General features: G+C 40.3%; 1 protein-coding gene across 5 annotated transcripts; it reads left to right on the top strand.

Annotated features, from left to right (window-relative positions):
• Positions 1–258: 258 nt before the first annotated feature.
• On the top strand, positions 259–20,489 carry ocrl (OCRL inositol polyphosphate-5-phosphatase). Of its 5 annotated transcripts, none has more exons than XM_044363406.1 (24): positions 259–872; positions 2,111–2,190; positions 6,180–6,271; positions 6,694–6,732; positions 7,100–7,213; positions 9,005–9,199; positions 9,294–9,543; positions 9,636–9,806; positions 9,896–9,997; positions 10,109–10,223; positions 10,353–10,469; positions 10,789–10,970; positions 11,478–11,589; positions 12,118–12,227; positions 12,424–12,559; positions 12,743–12,853; positions 12,980–13,145; positions 13,753–13,988; positions 14,698–14,721; positions 16,935–17,054; positions 17,600–17,684; positions 18,035–18,162; positions 18,329–18,440; positions 19,564–20,489. In XM_044363406.1, exons 1-24 carry the CDS (start codon positions 831–833, stop codon positions 19,686–19,688), a joined length of 2,964 nt encoding a protein of 987 aa, XP_044219341.1. In that variant the 5' UTR covers positions 259–830; the 3' UTR covers positions 19,689–20,489. The 5 variants fall into 5 exon arrangements, with proteins under 5 accessions (XP_044219341.1, XP_044219340.1, XP_044219343.1 ...); XM_044363405.1 differs by having other exon boundaries at positions 260–872; positions 9,633–9,806; XM_044363408.1 differs by lacking the exon at positions 14,698–14,721 and having other exon boundaries at positions 260–872.
• Positions 20,490–21,247: the final 758 nt, after the last annotated feature.

The raw sequence follows: 21,247 nt of genomic DNA, 5'->3' as shown, positions 1-21,247 counted from the left end.
AGATCCCTACTACACACTGCTTTTTGTAAGATGTCAAAATCCAATAAAGGTTGGAAACCACTGGTTTAATCTTTAACAACGTGTTGTATTTTAAAAGCTTGTTATATTATCCATTGTGTCAAACCTTCATCTGAAAAATAACTCTAAAAGTACCTCAAAACTGTACTTAAGTACAATTCTTGAGTAAATGTACTCAGTTACTTTCCACCACTAAAAATAATAATGAATTTCTCTCATGTATGTTACAGTGTTTTCTGCAGCTGGACCCTCCGGACCAGCAGGTGGCCCTCAGCAGCGGATACTTCTCACCAACCACCGCTAAAAATCAAGATGATGAGACCGAATCGACGAACAAGCAGGCGGGGAGAGGCACGGGAGAGGACAGGCAGTCCAGCTCACATAGCAAACTCTCTCAACCATATCCTGTGGAGTTAAATCGACCACAAACAGCCAGATATGTAGTCCGACCAAGCCTGCCTGTTTCCTGACAGCGAGCGGGACAGAAAAAAAGCCGGAAATCTCCCTGTTTTTTCTGGCAGAATGGCGCAAACTAGCCGGGATACTTCGACTTGTCGGCTCTGTTGAATATTTGTGACCCCATCCAGCAACAGCAACAGCAGCAGCAGCAGCAACAACAGCTGGCTAACAAGCTATCAAGCGATTAGCATTAGCGATCCAACGGCTGGACTGGACAGCTGTCATCCCGGAAGGCCGCCGCCACGCCGGGCCGGGATTTAACTTTCCCCCATCCTGACATCCGGACGGAACCAGCACCAAAAAAAAAGTCTCCTCCTTCATGATAAACTGCTGTTTATTGCTAATCGGTAAGAATGGATTCTTCTGTTGGGATATGCGACGAGGAGTGCTTGGCAATATCCTTTAAAAAAAACAAAAATCACACACAACACAATCGTTTTTGTGTTTTTCAGATTGCTTTAGCGTGTTGGCTAACGTTAGCTTGTTAGTGATACTGAATGATTTCTCAGGTAACGTCAGCAATTTAGCTAATATGACGAAATTATACGTCAACTGTGTTTTAGTGGCTATCAGTTTTTCTCATGTGAGTTTATTAATCGGGTTCCTTTTATAGCTACAGTTTGACTACAAAATTAGTCTCATCTAATTAAACCAATTTGTTCTTGATTACAATTAATGTAACCAAGATTTAGTGTAAAGGACAATTAATTAAGTCCGTTTTAAAACAACAGTCAGGAGCCCAAATAAATAATGAAATAGTTTTTTCTTGCCATAATCATTCCTCCTTTTTTATAGACACCGTAGTAATCCTTCACACTACACTTATAATGTAAGTGATGGGGGCCAAAATCCCCAGTCCTCCTTCTGTGCAAAAATACAGTAGGATCCAAAAAAGTCTGAGACTACTCCCCCATTGGAAAGGGGTCCCAGACTTTTGGACCCCATTGTATATTAAAAAGTTTATCTGAAACAAATATTAAGCTTCAGCCATCCAAATGAGTTAAATCAAGCCGTATCTTTCAACAGCAGGAAAACAGTCCGAGCACACACAAAGAGGGAATTAGATGCTAAAAAGATATCCACTTGATATGACTAACTCACACTGCTGAAGCCTCATATAAGCTTCAGATAAACTTTTAAATGCATTTATTTTGCACAAAATGACTGCTTTGTGTGGACATGCTCTGGATTTTATCCCCCATGGCTTACGTTGAAAGCACATTTGAAGAGCAAGAGGAATAATTACAGCAAGGAAAATCTCTTTAACTTCTCATTTTTGGCACCTGACTGTTGTTTTAAGACATATGTGAAAAATTGTGAACCCATCCTTTAAGTTACACTGACTGTCACTAGCTAACCCACTTACCCACTGCTTTCTTTCTTCTTTCACTGCCTTATGGCTTGTCATTTATCACATTAATTTGCCTCCTAATTTCCAATTAGCATGGCTTCTTCTAACAGTTCGCACTTCTGAATATCTTCAGACTAACCACACTAATACTACTTACTACAAGCCTAAACATAAATGACAGTGATGCTGCGGTTAATTAATTAAAATAACAACTCAGTGCTTGTGATGTCCAAGCGCCTTTCTCATCCTCAGTCACAATAATTCCTTGATTGTGTTGCTCACACTGTGAGAGTTCAGGAGCTGAGGTCTGGCCAGAAGGAGCCCAGACTACTGTCACTAATTGAGCGCAGTGGAGAGTTTATGTAAGTATCGGAGAACATGGTGACTGACAACTCATCATCTTCTTTTGTTAGGCTTTAAGTAAATGTAGTGGGGAAGGAACAGGTTATTCTTGTGTGTTTGTCGCAGCAGTGCACACCTTCAATTTTTAGATCTGCAGCATCCTCTTCGCTCAGCTTCTGCTTTATGTGGAAGAAATTCAAGTAGTTGACAGCTGTTTCTGTACTTGTAGATAGATACTTGCTGATACTTTCTCTTCTGGGCAGATATCTTTATTTGGAAACTGTTTTATGTTTGCTGATGTCTTTTATTGACATGCACTGAATAGCTGTGTAGCTGCTTTTGAAGCCAGATGGAAATTTTGCTTTCAACATGCAAATAACCTTTATATCAAGGTGGAACAAAAAAAAAAAAACAATCCATTCTGTCAGAAAAGGCTGTACCATGACGCTGAGTATGTAGGATGTACAGTTTGATTAATATATGTTAGAGTTGGTTGTCTTGTCCTATTTAATTAAAGGGAGCAAGCAGCAAAACTTATTTTAGCCAACTAAAAAAAAAGGCCTGTCTAAAAAAAATCAATATCAGTTTAAGTGTATGCTATATTTAGAAAATTTTCCCCGCTTTACCTCGCCGTTAGACAGTCCTTTCCCTCAACTAGGTCTAATAGAGTGCGCGGCATGCATAGCAATACAGAAGTTCTACAGAGGAAATGTAGTGTCAAAAGAAAGGGTTGTCTGACGGCAAGGTATAATATAAATATAAATATATAGTGTACACCTGGACTGATACTGATTTAGTTTTTAGATGGGCCCTTTTTTTTGGTGGCTAAAATATGTTTTGCTGCTGCCCCGTCCACAGCAGCACATTACTTAGCTTCTGTGCTGGTCCTCCTGCCTGCTTTTCCAAACTGGGGGCGTGCTGACCCCCATTTACTGTAGGTAATACACTGACTATGTATAAGTACCTCATATAACCCCACTTGAAACTATCCAGTTTAATGGATTTTATGGCGAATAACAAAAGATACAGTATATTGTTGGAGGGAGGTTGTGCGGTTGAATCAAAGAACTGTACTGTCAGAAAACTGCAATTTTAAGCTTTTTTCAAGTGAAATGGTATTTTTGTTTTTGTCTGTCGTGTAGAATACCAGGCTGAATACAAATATAGTTTCATAAAACAGTGTGCTAGCAGCAATGAAAAACTTTTTAAAAAGTTTTGAGAAGTTATTTAAAAGATGTCACTGATTACATGTTATAGTCACAAAAATTAGAAGTAAAACTGGTGTCATGTGACCCAACTAAAATAACTTGGTTGCTGCAGATATCAGCAAGTCTTGGACTCCTTCCTCAGAGGCTACAAGGTCAGTAACAGTTGTGTGTTTCCCGGGAAGCTGTAGTGATTCAGTTCAGTGTTACATCAGCAGGACTAACTCCTCCATTCATGGAGATTTTAACTCTGGTCCACCAGCTGATGGGACGGGCTCCCTAAACACTGCACTGCCCTGTCGTCCAATCAGATTTGCTCTCAGCAGGGATTTATCTGAGAGTCACGTGCAAAACCTGATGTCCTCTTGGCAGCTCCGGCATGTGTTTTGTGAAAGGGCATGCTGTGGGTGTGGTTAAACCATCCATGTTGTTGGTGTTTGTAGCAGGTTGTGGCATGCAGTAGTGTGAGGGAGAAAAGCAATTAGTCCAACCAGCAGTCAGCTCACTACCCATTATCCAGAATTCCTCCACTTAGTCCTGGACTGTAATGAGATTCACATGGGAACACAAGCTCCATGCTCAGTTAACTGTGTTAAAACCGTACACACTCAACTCAGGAGACGTTCTGACAGGGAAAAATGGTGAAATTGTTATGGATGCCAGGTGCTGTCAGGGTTTTAAGTCCGGCTCAGACTACAGGAGTTTTTTGGCTGGTTTATCCCTGAGTCACCCCTCCTGACAATTGAGTAGAAATCTGTTCTGGGACTTTGGTCGGTAATGGATGTTCAGCCCAGATTATCTGGTGATATGAAGAGTTTACAGATACAATCTCAAACCTCCAGAACTGCTGGCAGACTCATCACCGCCGCCCTGATCATTTCAAACATGTTTGATATTTAGGATTTAAAATCTGGATGATTACATCACTACTTTCTGGGCAGGACCACAATAGCCAATGAGAGAGAGAGCTGACACTGTTGACAAGCAACAGTAAACATTTTAGCCCTTTAGGCTAACGTTAGCTAGCATACTTCTGTTGACAGATATTAAAACCGGCAGTAAAAATCTCACCTCCAGTTCTCGCTGAAGAACAGACAACCCGCGTTGACCGCGTCTCCCCAACCATTGCTTCATCCAGACATGTTCAACCTTCTGCTTTTGTTTTTTCTCACTGCAAAGCATTTTGTTTACATCTGCTTCCCCATGAGATCATGTGAGGAGGTGCATTGCTCCCCCCGGCACGATAATATAATATAAAAGATAATATTCTGTAGTGTGTGATGTACCATTATATTTTAATCTTGTAGTTTGTGCATGTTTGATATTAGAGAGAAGAATATCTGTGAAGTTCCTCCTTCTCTGTGTGTGATGCAACCAGATTTTAAAACTCCTGTAGTCTGAGTCCAGCTTTAGTTTTAGATGTACAGATATTGTATCATACACGTATACATCTGTAACAGTAACATCTGCTGAAGGTGTTTGGCACTGACTGGTCTTGATGGAGTTGTAAGGTGCTCAAGATGTTGGTACAGGGTGAACAAAAACCTGAAACATCTCTGCAGTAGATACCAATGTGAAGGAGTCTGATAGTGTTTGGTTTTTGTTTAAACTCTCTGAAATCTTTCTTCATTTTTGAGGCTTTGTGTTGTTAAGCAAAGATCCTGTAAAGCGTCGTTCATGCGTGTCAGTGTCGGTGTACCACAGCACGTTCTTGTAACCACATGCTGTCTTTAAGGTTGCATGGAGTTATGGTTATTGAGACATTTCTTCTTGTCAGTTACATACTTTTGCAGTTTTTGCAATTCATGCAGTGTCTCTTTGTAAATCATAGTTTTAAAGGCAGCAGCATGAGTGAGTTCCTGTATGTTGAATATCAATCAGCAGCTATGATAGAAGTATGAAAATTACTATTCCTACGTTATATTTGAAAGCAACACGAGGCAACTTGCAGATGTACAAAGACAACAGTAATAGAAACCAGAGAATAAACATAAACAACGCTCTGAGAGTCTCAACTGAAACCAAACATCATGAGCTTCACCACACTGGTATGAAACTGAGGGCTGTTAAACTGTGATGCGTTTCTATTATTTGGTCCACCGGTTCTCCGTGGTCGGTTGTCACATTGCTTACGACATCAGAGGGGTCCTTTGCTGATTCTGGGAAACTGTGAGTCTCTGACACATTTAGTCCTGCAGCGCTGAATCATTTTCCTCTCGTCAACAGTAATCAGACTTAATGTGAAGTGGAAGGGAAACGTGGGCAGTGCCCAGCTTGCTGCTTTGACCCTTGCTGTTACTCAGCCTTTGTTAGAGAGAAATATGACCCCACCTACATAAACCCACATCACATTTGAACATATCGACTATTTAATGACTCAAAGCTTAGCTCCTCTGTTTGTGCACCAGACTGCTACAGTGAACTTTCATCGACAGAACTAAAGAACGAATGCTTTTATTTTAAATTTTGTGAAATTATTTGCTTATTCAACTAAAGCAGCTGGACGGCAAATTAGTGCATGTGCATGTCAGTTCACAATTTAATCACCAAATAATTAATGTAATCCTAATAGCATGTTTGCCAATACTGCATCTCAAAATGTTCAGTTATTCTAATAATTTCATGCTGAATGCTGTGCATGAAACAATATTTTAATTGCAAGATAATGGCTGTTATGAGAAACAGAAATTGCTGCAGCTGCTTTGAATATGCTTTATGTTTTAGACCATTGTTTGATCATCTTAAATCATATCAAAGCGTCACAGAGCTGATGTTAAATGTGAGTCTGTGATGTTCTCATTCAGATTGGGTGTCTTGGCGACCCCTGACGCTGTCGTGTCTCGTCCAGTGGCTCAACTGTCTATTCCCATCAATGGTAAATTTGAACTTATAAGAGGTATGTGACTTTTTTTTTGTCCTCAATACGAATGTTGTAGTGGTTTCTGGTAATGCGAGGCTAATATTACATTAAACGATTGGGGTATTTTATGTAGCCGACCGCTACAAACTCTCTCTCACTTTTATCTTCCTCTAAGATGTTTGTGATTCTTGTCAAACAGACGCAGCATGTTTGTAAAGTTGTCGCCCCAGTGACGCCTCTCACATTCTTTAGGAGACGTAGTGTTAGTATTAGTTAGTGTTTACTCAGGGTCACTACACTGTGGTGTGAAAGCACAGGGAGCATATTCTTTGCACTTTAAAGACAACAATTTAAAAATCAACATAAGGCAACTACTACCCGTTGAAATAGTTTATGACCACTGATTTACTCTCACAACTGACCTTTGAACGCTGAAGCTCTTTTCTCTTTCATTTCAGAGGCAGAAGAAGCGCTTCTCATCGACTTCTCTGCAGATTGTAAGTATTTTTAACCTCTTACCAGGTTAAATTAATTTATCTTTCAGTCTCTTGTTTTCAAATGGAGATAATACATAAAAACTCAGCTATTTAAAGCAAGACTGGCCTATATTGTGGGAATTATGGTATTTATTGCAACACAGCCCCTATTTGACCAAACTACATTTTTAGAGCATGCTTTCAGCCAAGCGTTTACGTCTTTATTTAGTAGCAGACACTGGTCATGAGTTGCCGAGGCTCTCTGAAAGAATGCTGAATTGGTTCACTGGTAAATCACTATGCTTTGTTTCCTAGACAGTCTGCATTTCTAATTTGTTTGCATAGTCTAAAAGTGTGTGTGTGTGTGTGTTATGTGTCCCTCCTGTAGCCTGTGTCAGGATACGAATCAAAGGAGAAAAAGCCCCAGAGCTGCTGTTGGAACTCCAGGATGATGAACGGACCCAGACTTTCCTCACCCAGGTGAAGAGCGCTCAGCAGCAAGGTAAGACTCGGCTGTCTGTCAGGAGTCTCGAGAGCAGTCGGACAATGAATTATTTAATCACTCATCTAACATTTATTTACCAAGGGCGGGTTACACCGCTCGCAGGTTTCCTGTGTGTTCTCGCCTCCCACACACACACAGACACACACACACACACACACTGGTGGAAGGATTCATTTGGCTGCCATTTTTTGAAATCAGATCCACCTTTTAAATGTGCCAACCCACCAGTAGGAATGCAACCAACATCATTATGCTTTCACTCTTATATTTAAGCCGTGTAACTGATGCTGTTAAACCGATTTACTCACAGTGACAGCAAAGTCTCAAGTCATTTGAGGAATGTAATATGTTGGGCAAGAGCGATTTATTGTATGAATGATCTACCTGCTCCTTTTTGTTGAGTATATTTGATTTATTTCTGTATCCAAAGCAGTTTTCAATCAGAACTTTGAAAGCAGTAGCATAGAAAAAATTGCCGTTGAAGCAGGTTGGAATATATGATTTGCATTTCAAACTCCCCTTATGGGTGATATATTAAACACTGGAGGAGAGTGGTGTGACCGGTTTTCATTTTGTTTTACGGACTAACATTGCTCGTGCTCAAACTGGTCTTCATCTCGCTGTATGTATGTGCTCAGAACTGAAAACAGAATCTATATTTTTACACCTCTGCACAACCGTCTGCTTCATACCGACTGTAGGCATTTCTGAATTGATGTCACACTGTATGATGTTTCTGTTTTAGCCGAACAGTGGGAGGATTGTGTTAAAAGGCAACCCCGAGGGACTTCAGTGACCTAATCCAGACACATGACTTTACAATGGAGCTGTGCTGCAGCCAGCGTGTCTTTATCTGTGCTCCTGTCCCTTTTGTATACTTTGACGCTGCACAGACTATTTAGCTACAGCCAACCTATTACATCATAACAAAAGCAAATATTTTGCATTTGAAGTAACACAGGCTTGTGCTTTGTAAAATAGGAACCACGTCAAATTAAAGGCAGGTGATGAGGCGGTTGTACTGTAGCTGTCCTGGATCCTTTGATTGGTCATTTCACCAGCCAAAAGGGAAGCATCATGCAGCGCACATGCAGTTGTGATTGACAGGTGTCCTCTAGAGTCCTTAAAGCCCGTAAAACACAATAAGCTGTGCAGAGATCTTGAAATATAGGAAGTCAGCGTTCAGGTGGACACGTGGTGGGTAAAGGTCGCTGTGATTATCTGTATTTATAGAGTAAGTAGATAAAGGATCCAGATTGTGCCCAGTTAGATATTTGAAGTTTGTGTAAACTATAGTATTGAGTCCATGTGTTGGTTACCGCTTCACTAACCAACAGCGTGTAAGAATATCTAAAAAAAAGATTTGAATATAGAGCAGTGAGTTTTAAATATTTCTGTCAAAACAACCTGTTCATCCAGTTTCACTTTACCACTATCATTTGCTTTCATTCATTAGTGATCAGTAGTACTGTAGTAGAACTGAACCCTCCTCAGTACTGTTACCAACAAGCTAATGTTCACCACTTCCTGTAACGGCAGCACTGCTTGTCTGGGTGTTGGCTCATTTTCATGTGAGTTAATATTTACATTGATAGATGTCAGTTAAAACGGGATATAAATTTGCTTGAGTAAAGGTTTCATAACTTCATATTTGCGTTATGATGGCTTTGTTTCTCTTGAGCACTTTTCTCCCAGAAAGATGCTCCGACTTCATGTGTAAAATGTCAGGTGTGTTGAGTAAGATTGATTGTTGTGAGTCTCTCTTTAAACTATGCTTCATTTTCCCAGTTGAATCCAAACCCACGAAACCCAAAGCGATGGAGCCCATAGCGCCAATAACCCCGAGGGGTCCGGTCCCTATCCCACCTCAAAGAGGAAACAAGACCGCTAACTCTGTGGGCTCTGGAGTCAACACACCCAAATCTACTGGTGCACTGCCTCCCAACCTCAACAACAGCACTTCAACCAATCGGACTAATACAGGTAACGTATACGTATAAACATATCTTTTGTAGTTTCTTGCCTGAAGTTATATTTCTGTAATTGTCTGATTTTAAACTGACTTTTTTTTCTGAAGATCCAGCTCAGTCACTTGCCTCAGACTTTGGCTTTGAGGACCAATTCAATCACGCTCTCAAAGTAGAGGAAAAGAAGAACCACCAGAACCGGATCGTTGCCTCCAGGGAACCTCCTCCTGTTCCCCCTCTACCTCCTCGCAAAGCCTCCTATACTCCAACCAACCCTCTGCCTCCTCCACCGGTCCCTAAAGAGAGAGCTGTCTCCTTACAGGCCAAAGACAACGCCTTCATCTCCAGCACCAAAACAGAGTGAGTTAAGTTGTCATTACAGCATGTCAGGTTTACTGGAAACGCGTGAAAGATGCTAACTGGATTGACGCTGCTTGTTGTTATTCCAGTAGTTTTAGATCAGGGTATGATCGTGTGGATAGGCCACCGTCTTGGTGCGACAGTCCCTCCACAAACACCATGAGGCAGGCCATGTTCTCCAGCCAGGCAGGTCAAAGAGAATACCTCATCAAACACCGCCTGGGTAAGAAGGAGAACGAGTATGTGGACATCCAGACCTTCAGGTGAGAGGAGCTTTATCCAGAAAGTGCTGCAGGTTGTGGCTCCTGCTGCCACTGATCTACACTGTGCATGATTATGTTTGTTTCTGCAGGTTTTTCACCGGCACGTGGAACGTGAACGGCCAGTCTCCAGACTCCTCCCTTGAGCCCTGGCTCTGCTGTGACGCAGAACCTCCTGATCTTTACGCTCTGGGGTGAGTGTGAATTCATCATACAGTACTTTACAGATCATAAACCTGTTCTTGTTTTCTGCTCTTTCCTGGAGAAAAAAAAACCTGATTTATTAACCTGGTTTATTTCTCTAGTTTTCAAGAATTGGACCTGAGCACCGAGGCTTTCTTCTACATGGACTCGTCCAAGGAGCAGCTCTGGGTAGAAGCTACGGAGAGGAGCTTACACCCAAAAGCCAAGTATAAGAGGGTAAGTAGAGGGAGAAACCTTCCCTAACGAGGACTGAATCAATATTTTGTAGGATTATTGACCCCTGTCATGTATGTTAGTGAGACAGAACACACTGCTGCTACAGATACTTTCTTTTTACGTCTACAGGTTCGGATCATACGGCTGGTCGGGATGATGCTGGTGGTCTTTGTCAAAAAGACACACAAGAATCATATAAAAGAAGTGGCTGCGGAGCACGTGGGGACCGGAATCATGGGAAAAATGGTTAGTTCACGCTAAACTCATACTGCCTCAAAATACAGAGCGTTAAAAATGTGAATCCATGTTAGAAAATTATGAAAAATTGCTGGATCTGCAACTGAATCCAGATGCAAAAACAAATCTTCTCCCTTGCAGTCTTATTTTTTATATAATTTAACCCTTTGCAAGATCATGTGAGCCAACATGCTAACGGGACCAAAATAATGTTCTTAAGTCTACAGAACTTGGATTCTGTTTGATTTCAAGTTTTAAACACATTATCTGCAGTTTGCATCGACATCATTCCTGCATGAAAATAAGGGCCTGTTAATTTTTTTTCCAGGGGAACAAAGGAGGTGTGGCAGTGAGGTTTGTTTTCCACAACACTAGCTTCTGCATAGTCAACTCGCATCTAGCAGCACACGTGGAGGACTTCGAGCGCCGCAACCAGGACTATAAAGACATATGTGCCCGCATGACCTTCCACTTACTGGAACATCCGCCTCTCAGTATCGTCAAGCATGAGTGAGTTCCTCCGTCTTTGACATCCAGAGTTATGTTTACATTTTTATTCTTATGTTTCTTTTTCACATTTCTAGCATTCTGCAGTATTAATACATTCATTCTGCAACAAATTTACATCGCTCCTGTTGTCCTTGGGTCAAATTTGACCGGTTTTCTAATGTTTTTATATCAGAAATATGGATTTCTGTCATCTAACTGCCTGAAAATCACATGGATGGTTCCATACCACACACTTTGCAAGTGAAAGAAGTGATCACTACTTTCAGTGAATTTTGGGTGTTTTATTAAAATTTATCTGTGGACTTTTGTCCTCCTGAGGCAAAATTGACCCGGGAGGACAAAAGTTGCATGGTTGATGGGAAGACAACAGGAGGGTTAAGCAAGCGAAGACTTTTTTGCTTCGCTAGCATATCGATTCTCATGATCTCTATAATCATATTCACCTCAAAGCTATTGCTATATTTCTGTTACTTGAGGCTATCTCTGTTTCCGTTTTGTGTGTTTCAGTGTGGTCATCTGGCTCGGGGATTTAAACTATCGTCTGTTCATGTACGATGCTGCTGATGTCAAACAGCTCATTTCTCAGAATGAGCTGAAGAAGCTTCAGGAGGTTGATCAGGTGAGAGACTCAGTGTTTTCTCTGTTGGTTGTGTGCTAATAGCCAGCAGCTGAAAGAGATACCAAAATTTTTTAAAAATGCCTCTATTGTACCATGACTTACTATAATAAGCTATCCCTTCACCTCTGAAGCAGTTTCTGTAATATTTCTTGGATAAATGTCCATGTACGGAACCATTTTTAGATAATATTTTGCTTATTGAATAACGCCAGTGTTGCTGCTCAGTAGCTTTCAGTAAAATATACGTGTTTGAATGAGTAAGTTGTGGTCGTGTTGAGCAACTCCTCTGATGAGAACTTATGTAACCGTATGACAGTAAATAGAAGTATGGAAGGGAAGCGGTTTTTGCGAACACCACTGTTACAAAGATTGTTTAGGATTGCAACATTTTAAGCTGTGGAGTGTTTGTAATCTGTCATGATCTTCTCTTTAACTCTGTTTATTGTGACAATAATTATGGATTCTCTTCTGTTACTTTCACCAAATTATATTTAAACATATAAACCACTTTTTTTTTTTTATGTGCAGCTGAACATTCAGAGACAGACCAAAAGAGCCTTCACTGACTTCATGGAGGGAGATATTAACTTCATTCCTACGTACAAGTATGACCCCAAGACAGACCGATGGGACTCAAGGTAGGAACACGTCCCTGTTTTTCTTTGAACTGGATTACACAGACTTTTTCCTGGATTTACTTGACCACAGTTTCAGTTTTCCTGATTAGATTTTGCTAGTAAGGCATCCATTCCCAGATTTATCGTTAGACTAATACAGCGTCAGCAGTTCTGTATGTGTGACCCCCGACTTAACATCTGCGACTGTTTCCTTCAGTGGGAAGTGCCGTGTCCCGGCTTGGTGTGACAGAATCCTGTGGAGGGGCAACAATGTTAAGCAGCTCAAGTACCGGAGTCACATGGAGCTGCAAACAAGCGACCACAAACCTGTCAGCTCCCTCTTCAGTATAGGGGTAAGAAGCAATAAATACCTTCGACTGACCTGCAAGGTTCTGCTGAATATTTCATGTATTTGTAACAATATGATTGAGATTTAAATAATAACTTTATAAAATCATTGATGATAATAAAATACAGTATATTGACATGTTTATGAAGTGTATGAGTTTTGGGATTTGTGTGTGTTTGTGTAAAAGGTGAAGGTGGTGAATGAGCAGCGCCACAAAAAGGTGTTTGAGGAGATTGTTCGGGCGATGGACAGAATGGAGAACGACTTCCTTCCATCTGTATCTCTGAGCAGGAGAGAGGTAAGAATCAAATACTCACATATACACATGCTCTCGTAAAACCGAGTGTCCTTTCATCTATTCATTGACGGGATCGAGTTACTTGGATTCTGTGATAAACATTGCCTCTTTTTCTCTGTCCTGCAGTTTACATTTGAGAAGGTGAAATTCCGGCAGCTTCTGAGGGAGCGCTTCCTAATAACAAACGACGGGCAGGTCCCCTGTCACTTCGCCTTCATCCCCAAACTCAATGACTCGCAGTATTGTAAGCCTTGGCTGCGTGCCGAGCCAAGCGATGGATTCTTAGAGCCCAGTAAGTCCTTTTTATCATCATAATTCCCCTTTCTTTGTCGGTTGTCCTTTGGCTTGTTTCCTCAGATTTATGATCTGTAATTATGTAATACTGTAATTACTGTCAAAAGGGAGACTACAGATTTAGTCGCATCTCTTCAGGATAATGTTGTATTGTTACAGGTCCAAGCTTCACTACATTAATAATGTCATTTTAAAATATTTCACCCTTATTTAACTGTTGCATGTTAAACAGCAAAAAAAAACCCCATATATATTATATTTATTTACAGTGAAGAGGAGTAACAAGCATGTCTTCCTTCATGCTGTCAACCGTTTTTACTCCCATTTGTGAATGTATAACGTGGCAATTATCGCTCCAACCAAACAATAGATAACTGATAACAGAACATTTCCTCATAAGATGAAGAGATATTCATCTAATCTGCAATAACGACACTAGCTGCAGTTACATGCACACTGTTTTTTCATTCTGATTGAAATCATTCCAACTGAAATGGTCACTTGAGGCCTTTTTATTCTGATTATTAGTGGAATATTAAAGTCCAAGTAAATGCAGTTAATGGTCTCACCAGAGGAGTGAAACTCTGCCTCATTTCCCCGAACAGACGAGACCCTGGAGATCTATCTGGAGGTGTACGTCAGCAAAGACTCCGTCACGCTGCTGAACTCTGGAGAGGACTCCATAGAGGACATTCTGGTGCTCCATCTGGACCGTGGCAAAGACTACTTCATTACCATCTCCGGCAACTACCTACCCAGCTGCTTTGGCACCTCGCTGGAGGCTCTGTGCCGCATGAAGAAGCCCATCAGAGAGATCCCCATCACCAAACTCATTGACCTGGTGAGGGGCCAAAGCTTTTCCACTGGCACGCAAGTGAAATCCAATCAGGCTAGTTAAAGGGGATAGGATTAGCGAACAAAGACATATTTTCCTCAGATTAGCAGAAACCCTAATTGTGAAACATAAACCTTCCTCTACATCGAGCGGCCTAGATCGCCGCTCCTCACTCTGTAGCTCTTCACCTGAAACCTGAGCGGGGACGCGTGAGAGCTTGTTCACTCCCTCAGGGTAAAGTTGGTCACAGAGAGAGCCTATTTTTGGAGAGCCTACAATGTCTCAACATGTGTATTTCTGGCCCGAGAGGGGCCATGGGAACGAGGAAGTGGCAAAAACATGGGAAGGGAGCTCCTGAAGAAGAGGGAGAACTGACTCAAGTTAGGCCCTGCTCACTTTAGTCTGTTTCATATAAATAATCTCAACATTTACACCTCTGTCTGTTCCCATGTTGCTAATTTTGATCTGAAGTAGTGCTACTATCATTCAGTACTCCTTTTATTTCTACTCGAGCTGTTCCGTTTTCCTACTGGCTTGGTGTTTTTTGGATGAAATGATTTTAAGACCACTTAATAATCAGTCTTTTCTGTTTCTGTGATTATGCATAGTACTATCTTTCTTTCTTTCTTTCTTTTGTTTCCCTTCATCGCCTCTCCTTGCCTTGATCATTCCTTTCCAACTCTTCACTGTGGTTGTGGGCTGACTTCTTGCTCAGGGAGAGGACAGCTTCATGGAGAAGGTAAAATATTAACACTGATAATGATCAGCTATCGGGGGAAAAAAACAAGGTCTATATCACCGTAGTAACAAGGCTTCTCTCGTAATGTTTCACTGACCTTCCCCAATACTCTTGTCTGAAACTGGGCCAAGTATTATTAGAACCATGTCAGGAAGTGATATCAACAAAAGCTCTAATGTAGACCGTTTATGTGTAACTTAAACCTTTTTTATGTATAAAATAGTCTTTCAAATAGAGCATTAACACATTAATTAATTCAATTTATTTAAGGGTTTTCTGCTTTTCTCTTTTTTTATATTGCTGTAAATTTTATAGTAGAAACAATTAGTCAATTAATTGAATATTTGATCAACAGAAAATTAATCTGCCACTGTTTTGATAACTGATGAATGATTTAAATCATTTTTCATGAAAGAAATGATAAAACATTCACTGGTTCCAGTTTCTCAAATATGAATCCTCATATTTCTTGTTTTTCTTTTTTCTTCTATGACAGTTGTTGTTTGAACAAAACGGAACAGAAACAAAGAAGTCGTGTTTGGCTTTGGGAACTTGTAGTTATCCTCTGACATTTTATAGATGGAACAATTAATCATTAAATGTAAAGAACAGTTAGTTGCAGCTCTAAAATTCAATATCTTTTTGAAGCAATTTGAAGACGTCACCTTGGGCTTTGACAAACTGACGGCATTTTCTACTATTTGCTTATTTATCGTCTAAACAGTTAATTAATAAATCGAAAAAATAAACCAGAAATTAATCGATAATGAAAATAATTGTCAGTTGTAACCCTTCTTTCAAAATAACTTAGTGAATCAATTATTTAATTTAGTTGTTTGACACAAAAGTTTCTGGCAGCTGTTTTGATCATCGATTAATTGTTTAATCATTTTAAGGCACAAACGCCAAACATTCCCTAGTTTTCTTTGTCATATATGATTGTAAACTTGAAAAAAGACACAATTTGAAGACATCAGCTTAGCTTTTATGAAATTATAACAGGTATTTTTCTCTGTATTCTGACACTTTGTCGACCAAACGCCAAACTAATGAGCAGATGAAGTGATGATGAAAATAATCGTTAGTTGCAGCCCTGATTCACTCGCTGTACTCCACACCGACACGTCACTGCTGTTTACGCCGTCGGCTGCTAAAACACGGCGCCACCAGCTAATCTAAAAAGTGAACCGGAGCACACTCACTCTACATTTCAGAAAGCTGACAAGGGCAGTGATTGGTAACCCGCAGGCAATCGCAGACCAAACCACGCCAGCTTTGTTATAATCTGTGTGCATGAATCAGTCACCCATTAAATCTCCCACAGCCCATTGAGTGCAGGGTACACCAGTCCAGTGAAACTTAGCAACACACACACACACACACACTAAATCTCATTTCACAGCAGGTCACCCTCACTGCACTGCCCCTTCATACACATGATTAAAGCTAATGAGAAGAAGTATTAGAGTCTGTTCGGCTGAGCTCATATTAAGCCTAATGACAAGTCCCCTCTTCCATTTCATAGCTCGCTACTGATCAGTGAATATGAATAGCTGCATCAGTAAACAGAGAGCCACTTAGAATATAAATTAGGCTCTGTGTTTTTACACTGTTGCAGTTCAGTACATATTATGTTAAAGCTTTCTTGGTCTTTGAATCGCCTCTGGAAGATTTAAACACACTGTAAATATCCTTAACGATCACATCAGACGCTTTGGGTGTCTGTTAAAACATTTTACAGAATATCACATTAGTTCTGCATGTCGGCCCCCGTTAAAAGGCTCGCTCCAGTCCCCCCCCCCCCCCTTCCCCTCCCTCCCTGCCTTGATGTGCAGAGCCTCGCAGCTGCGGTTATTTTCGGACGTCTCTTGTGAGTCTCGGGGATCCATTTGCAGAGACAAAAAGAATGTGATATCCCGCTCTTAGTAAAATGGCTCTCCTTCAAGTCTCCAGACCCCAGATATAATCTTGACCTCGCTGCCGCCCCCACTCCATCACTAATTGATCAGATGTGTCATGTGCAGTCATTCTAGTAGTCTCTGTTACACTTTTACAAGAGTAGTATGAATCATATGGGGATAATCTCCTGAATTCAGATCATTTTTATTTCCTTTTTCATGTATGAGCACTTATTCCTGTGAGGAATGACAAGGGAGATATTGATGTTATTCCAGGAAATGATCTAACATGGTGGCTGTCGTATTTTCCATCAGGAAAAGTCCAAAGTGAGCTTCCTGATGGTGGAGGGTGCAAGTACCGAGGACAAACCTCTTAAGATCCCCAAAGAGGTTTGGGTTCTGGTCAACCACCTCTTCACCAAGTCCTGTGATCAGGTGAGAAGAAAAGAAAAGATATTAATGATGTAGAAGCGATAAGATTGCTCAACAAAAGTGACGTTTTTAACAAAAGCTTTTTTTGTAAGGAGTAATACTTACGAATGCTCGGAAAAAGTTGTGTAGTATAATTTCATAGAGCAGAATGATACTAACAGAACTAAATATTTCAATATTTTTCAAACATGTACCACCATGTATGATATGATGATTTGAAAATGTCTCTTGGTGTATTTAAAGGCACAAGAAGAGTTTGGTCATCATATTGTCCAATATCTGGATCATTTAAGTGTAATTCACCCTTTAAGACTAAAAAAAGACGACACCAGAGTTACATTAAGATAGAATAATAATCCTGATAATTTATAGACTAACCAATTCATTGATTAATTTACAGAAATAATGTAGAGATTTATTGATAATGAAATAAAATAATCGTTAGTTGCATAACACAACATCCATTTTATATTTATTGGTCGTATGTGATGCGTCTTCTCATGTTGTACAGTTTTAATGTCCCGTATTTGTCTCTGTGCGTCTCTCAGGAGGACTTGTTTCAAACTCCGGGCTTACAGGAGGAGCTGCAGAGCATCATCGACTGTCTGGACACGAGCATCCCGGACTCCATCCGTATCCTCTTTTATGTTGCCAGTTTCACAGCTTCACAAAGACCTGCAGTCCTATCGAGCTGCAGCAAACAGCAGATAAAATAACAGACATGAGCAGCATTAAGACGCACATCTACTTATTAACTTAATTAATACATGAATTCTCATGTGACCTTGTGGTGATATGAGGTCAGAGTGAGCTTCGTAGCTACAGAAGACATGTTGTCAGATAATAACAACACATGTCACTACATATGTAGAAACTTCATAGTCCATCCTGATCGCACTTGTTCATATGCTGAACAGTACAGATCCAGTAAACGGGCACGTTGCTCCTCGTACTTTCTCGTTCTTCCCTGACTGATCATGTAGCTGGTTGCAACCACTCGGTAGCCGAGGCGCTGTTGATCTTCTTGGAGGCCTTGCCGGAGCCCGTCGTGTGTTACGAACTCTACCAACGGTGCCTGGACTGCGCTCATGACAGTCGCCTCTGCAAACAGGTGGAGTGATCACACTTGACGTATTTTGTCTCTGTTTACACTGCATCCAACTGTGTAGACAAGAGTGTAGAAACCCAGTTGTTTTTTTTAGTTCAGCAGGATTCTTTGTGATATCTACAGTGATTCATATGAACTGATCTTTTGTCTGCCTTTTGACGATCAACAGTTGATCTCCCAGCTGCCCCGGGCTCACCGCAACGTGTTCCGCTACTTAATGGCCTTCCTGAAGGAACTGCTCAAACACTCACACAACAACAACCTAACAGCCACTCTCTTAGGTATGCATTACATATATTACTCCTATCTGATGATCAATATACTTCATACCTTTATATAACAGTTTCTCTCTAGATATGAAATGTGTTTAAAGGTCATATAAATAGAGTATTTACCTTCAAATACCAGTCGTACTTAGTTCTGACAGCACAGCTTTATGTATCCCAAAGAATAAGACCATTACAACAGATTTATTGTACAGTATCTGTTTGATGTTAATAATCAAGTTTAGCCCGACAGATTCTGGTTTGTTGTAGCCACTACTAGTATTGGTATTTTAGAGTTTAAAGAATCTGGTAAGGGTACATCAGATTTTTTTTTTTTTTTTTACAAGTAAATAACACAAAGAAACATTTTTGATAAGAATTCCTTTAATTTGTGTGTGTTTTTTTTTTTTTTTTTAATAATATAGACAAGATAAATACTGAGCAGCACATTTTACAGTTGAAAAATAAACTTGTCAGTTCTTCCTGGTGGATAAACTCTGCAACAGTGACACTGCTTCTAAATGACCTCAAACATATCTTTGTAATTTCTCTACTGCAGTTTCTTGTTACTATTCAGCCAACTGATAAACTGATATTGATATATCTGCAATAAGATATGCTAGCGCTAATAATAACATCAGTCGCCTGTGTACAATCAGGAGAAATTGATTCTACCTGATTCTACTGATATTACAATCATACAATGTGGTTACTACATGTACATGTTCTTAAATTGTACTTACCCTGATTGTCGTCTTAATCACAGGAATAAGATGTTGTGTCATTAACGGTCTTTAGTTTTGACCACAGAGCAGTTTTGGATACTGTGATGTATTTTGGGTTGTGCAGTAGTAGTTGAGGAAGAGGAGAGTGTTACTTACTGACTCTCTCTCGTCTTCTGCCAGTCAGGGATCTAATGTAGCATCTTTATGGTGGCCTGTCTGTTAAGTATCCTCACAAATCAACAGGATTTGTCAACAGTGACATGAATATTTTAAAGGCTAATGTTGTGTTGACGCTGCTGATCATAGAGAACATGTACTATCATCTTGTATTTTATTTGATTAAAGTTAGTCTTTAAATATTGTATGTTAGTCTTTATTCATCACCTCTTCCCTCCACTGTTCTTGTTTTTTAGCGACCCTCTTCGCCAGCCTCCTCATCCGACCGCCTCCCAACCTGGTGGCCAGGCAGACGTCACATGAACGGCAGAAAGCCATCGACTTCGTTCTGGGTTTCCTGATGGCGGGAGACGAGGAGTAACGGAGGTCAAGTGTCCCTCACGGCGTCAGTTGGGCACCGAGCTGACTCCCGACCCGGCTCCCTCTCTGCAAAGGAAGCGGACCTGTAGAACACTGTGTAACATGATTCACTTGCTATTTTGTCATCTATCGGAGACCAGTGCAGTTGTTTTGCACCCTTTTCTTTCACAAACTCTCATGTTAGAGATCCGCAAGACTTTTTTTTTTTTGGCTTCCATTTGAACTTCAATGATTTGAAGTGTCATTGCTTCAGTTTTGTTCATAGTTTGACCGCTCGCTGGATTTGCAAGTACTCAGAGGAGGTTTGAACTGATGCCTTTGCACCTCTGCTGACCTAAAGGACCTGTGCCTCCAGACTAGAGGTTATTGTAGGTGCTCATGCCAAAATAATAGTGAGAGGTATGAACGTGAATACACTACGTATCCGTAGAGACTCAATTACACTAAAGAGAGGAAAACAAGAAGATTACAGTAAGATGCAGACTGAATAACTAATTTCAAAATGGTAAATAGTTTGAAATGAAAATCACTAAGAATGTTTAAGCTTAAGATAAATCATGACAATCGTTCATTTTGCAGCGTTTTAGCAGAGGGGGCAATAGTAAGATATCTGCTAGAGTTATTTGTCATCATTTCCATTGTATTTTAACTGTTATTTATATATATTTTTTTCCTGTTCAACAAACTTTGCACCACCCAAACAGATTTTCTCAACTGTGGTTTATTTTCAGCTCTGCCTCGGTTTTTATCTTTTGGAAATATCACATCACTTTTTTTTTTTTTTTTTTTTTTTTTTTTTTATCATCCTGTTATAGAAAACACTTTGTCGTTTGTTTGTTGTCGTGTTTTCGTGCAACTCCAACCGTGAGCCTTACATCCAGTTTTGCCAGTTCCTCTTGAGTTACAAAACAAGCCTGTTAACACACTAACTTCCTGGTCAAGCGGAACAGAGCAAAGAGTTACGCTCTGTGGTTGTTGATGTCTTAAATGGTGTAAATAGTGGTTGTTTCCCCTGTCGGCTTTCATGGGTATTTGACTGTCAGTATGGTGGTGCAAATCTGTGATGGTGTCTACATTTTTGTTATGTTTGTCATGAAGGTGGAACTATTAACGTCTGTATTTGTTTACACGTCTCTCTTTCCTCATTTCTGCCACCTCTTACAGCTTACAGTTCTTGCTCTTGATTCATTGCTTTAGGCCTTTTATGATGCCAAGGCACCAACACTGTGTTCCTCATGCTAACTCCAGACTAAGTGATGCAGCATTTTCTGAGTGCGAGTTCAGGAAGATTTAATGGCTCATTACTCTGCAGGACGTAGCCTGTCTTTGTGCACTTTCTCTAATTTGTGCCACAGAGGAACATTCTTTGTGTTGTCACTGTTGTAAAACATGTTTATGTTTATTGAAATAAGGAACTCCTATGTTGTGTATAATGAAGAGTATTTCCTCTAAACAGTTGTATCCAGAGAAATCATCATTAGCTCCCCATAACAAAAAATATTCGCAGCATTTATGATGTTCATTTCCTTTTTGCTCAGCATCTGTTGAAATGTAGTAATG

Source organism: Thunnus albacares, chromosome 10, assembly GCF_914725855.1.
Source record: "Thunnus albacares chromosome 10, fThuAlb1.1, whole genome shotgun sequence".
NCBI lineage: Eukaryota > Metazoa > Chordata > Actinopteri > Scombriformes > Scombridae > Thunnus > Thunnus albacares.
Note: the sequence above shows the minus strand (reverse complement) of the source record. Positions and strands in the feature narration are given on the sequence as shown.

What these genes read in the sequence shown, in the direction of transcription:
- ocrl (XM_044363405.1), top strand. Translation starts at nt 831, where the DNA reads ATGGATTCTTCTGTTGGGATATGCGACGAGGAGTGCTTGGCA. An exon ending in TAAATTTGAACTTATAAGAG is followed by an intron (nt 6,272 to 6,693) that starts GTATGTGACTTT and finishes CTTTCATTTCAG; the next exon opens with AGGCAGAAGAAGCGCTTCTC. An exon ending in AGGACAGCTTCATGGAGAAG is followed by an intron (nt 14,722 to 16,934) that starts GTAAAATATTAA and finishes ATTTTCCATCAG; the next exon opens with GAAAAGTCCAAAGTGAGCTT.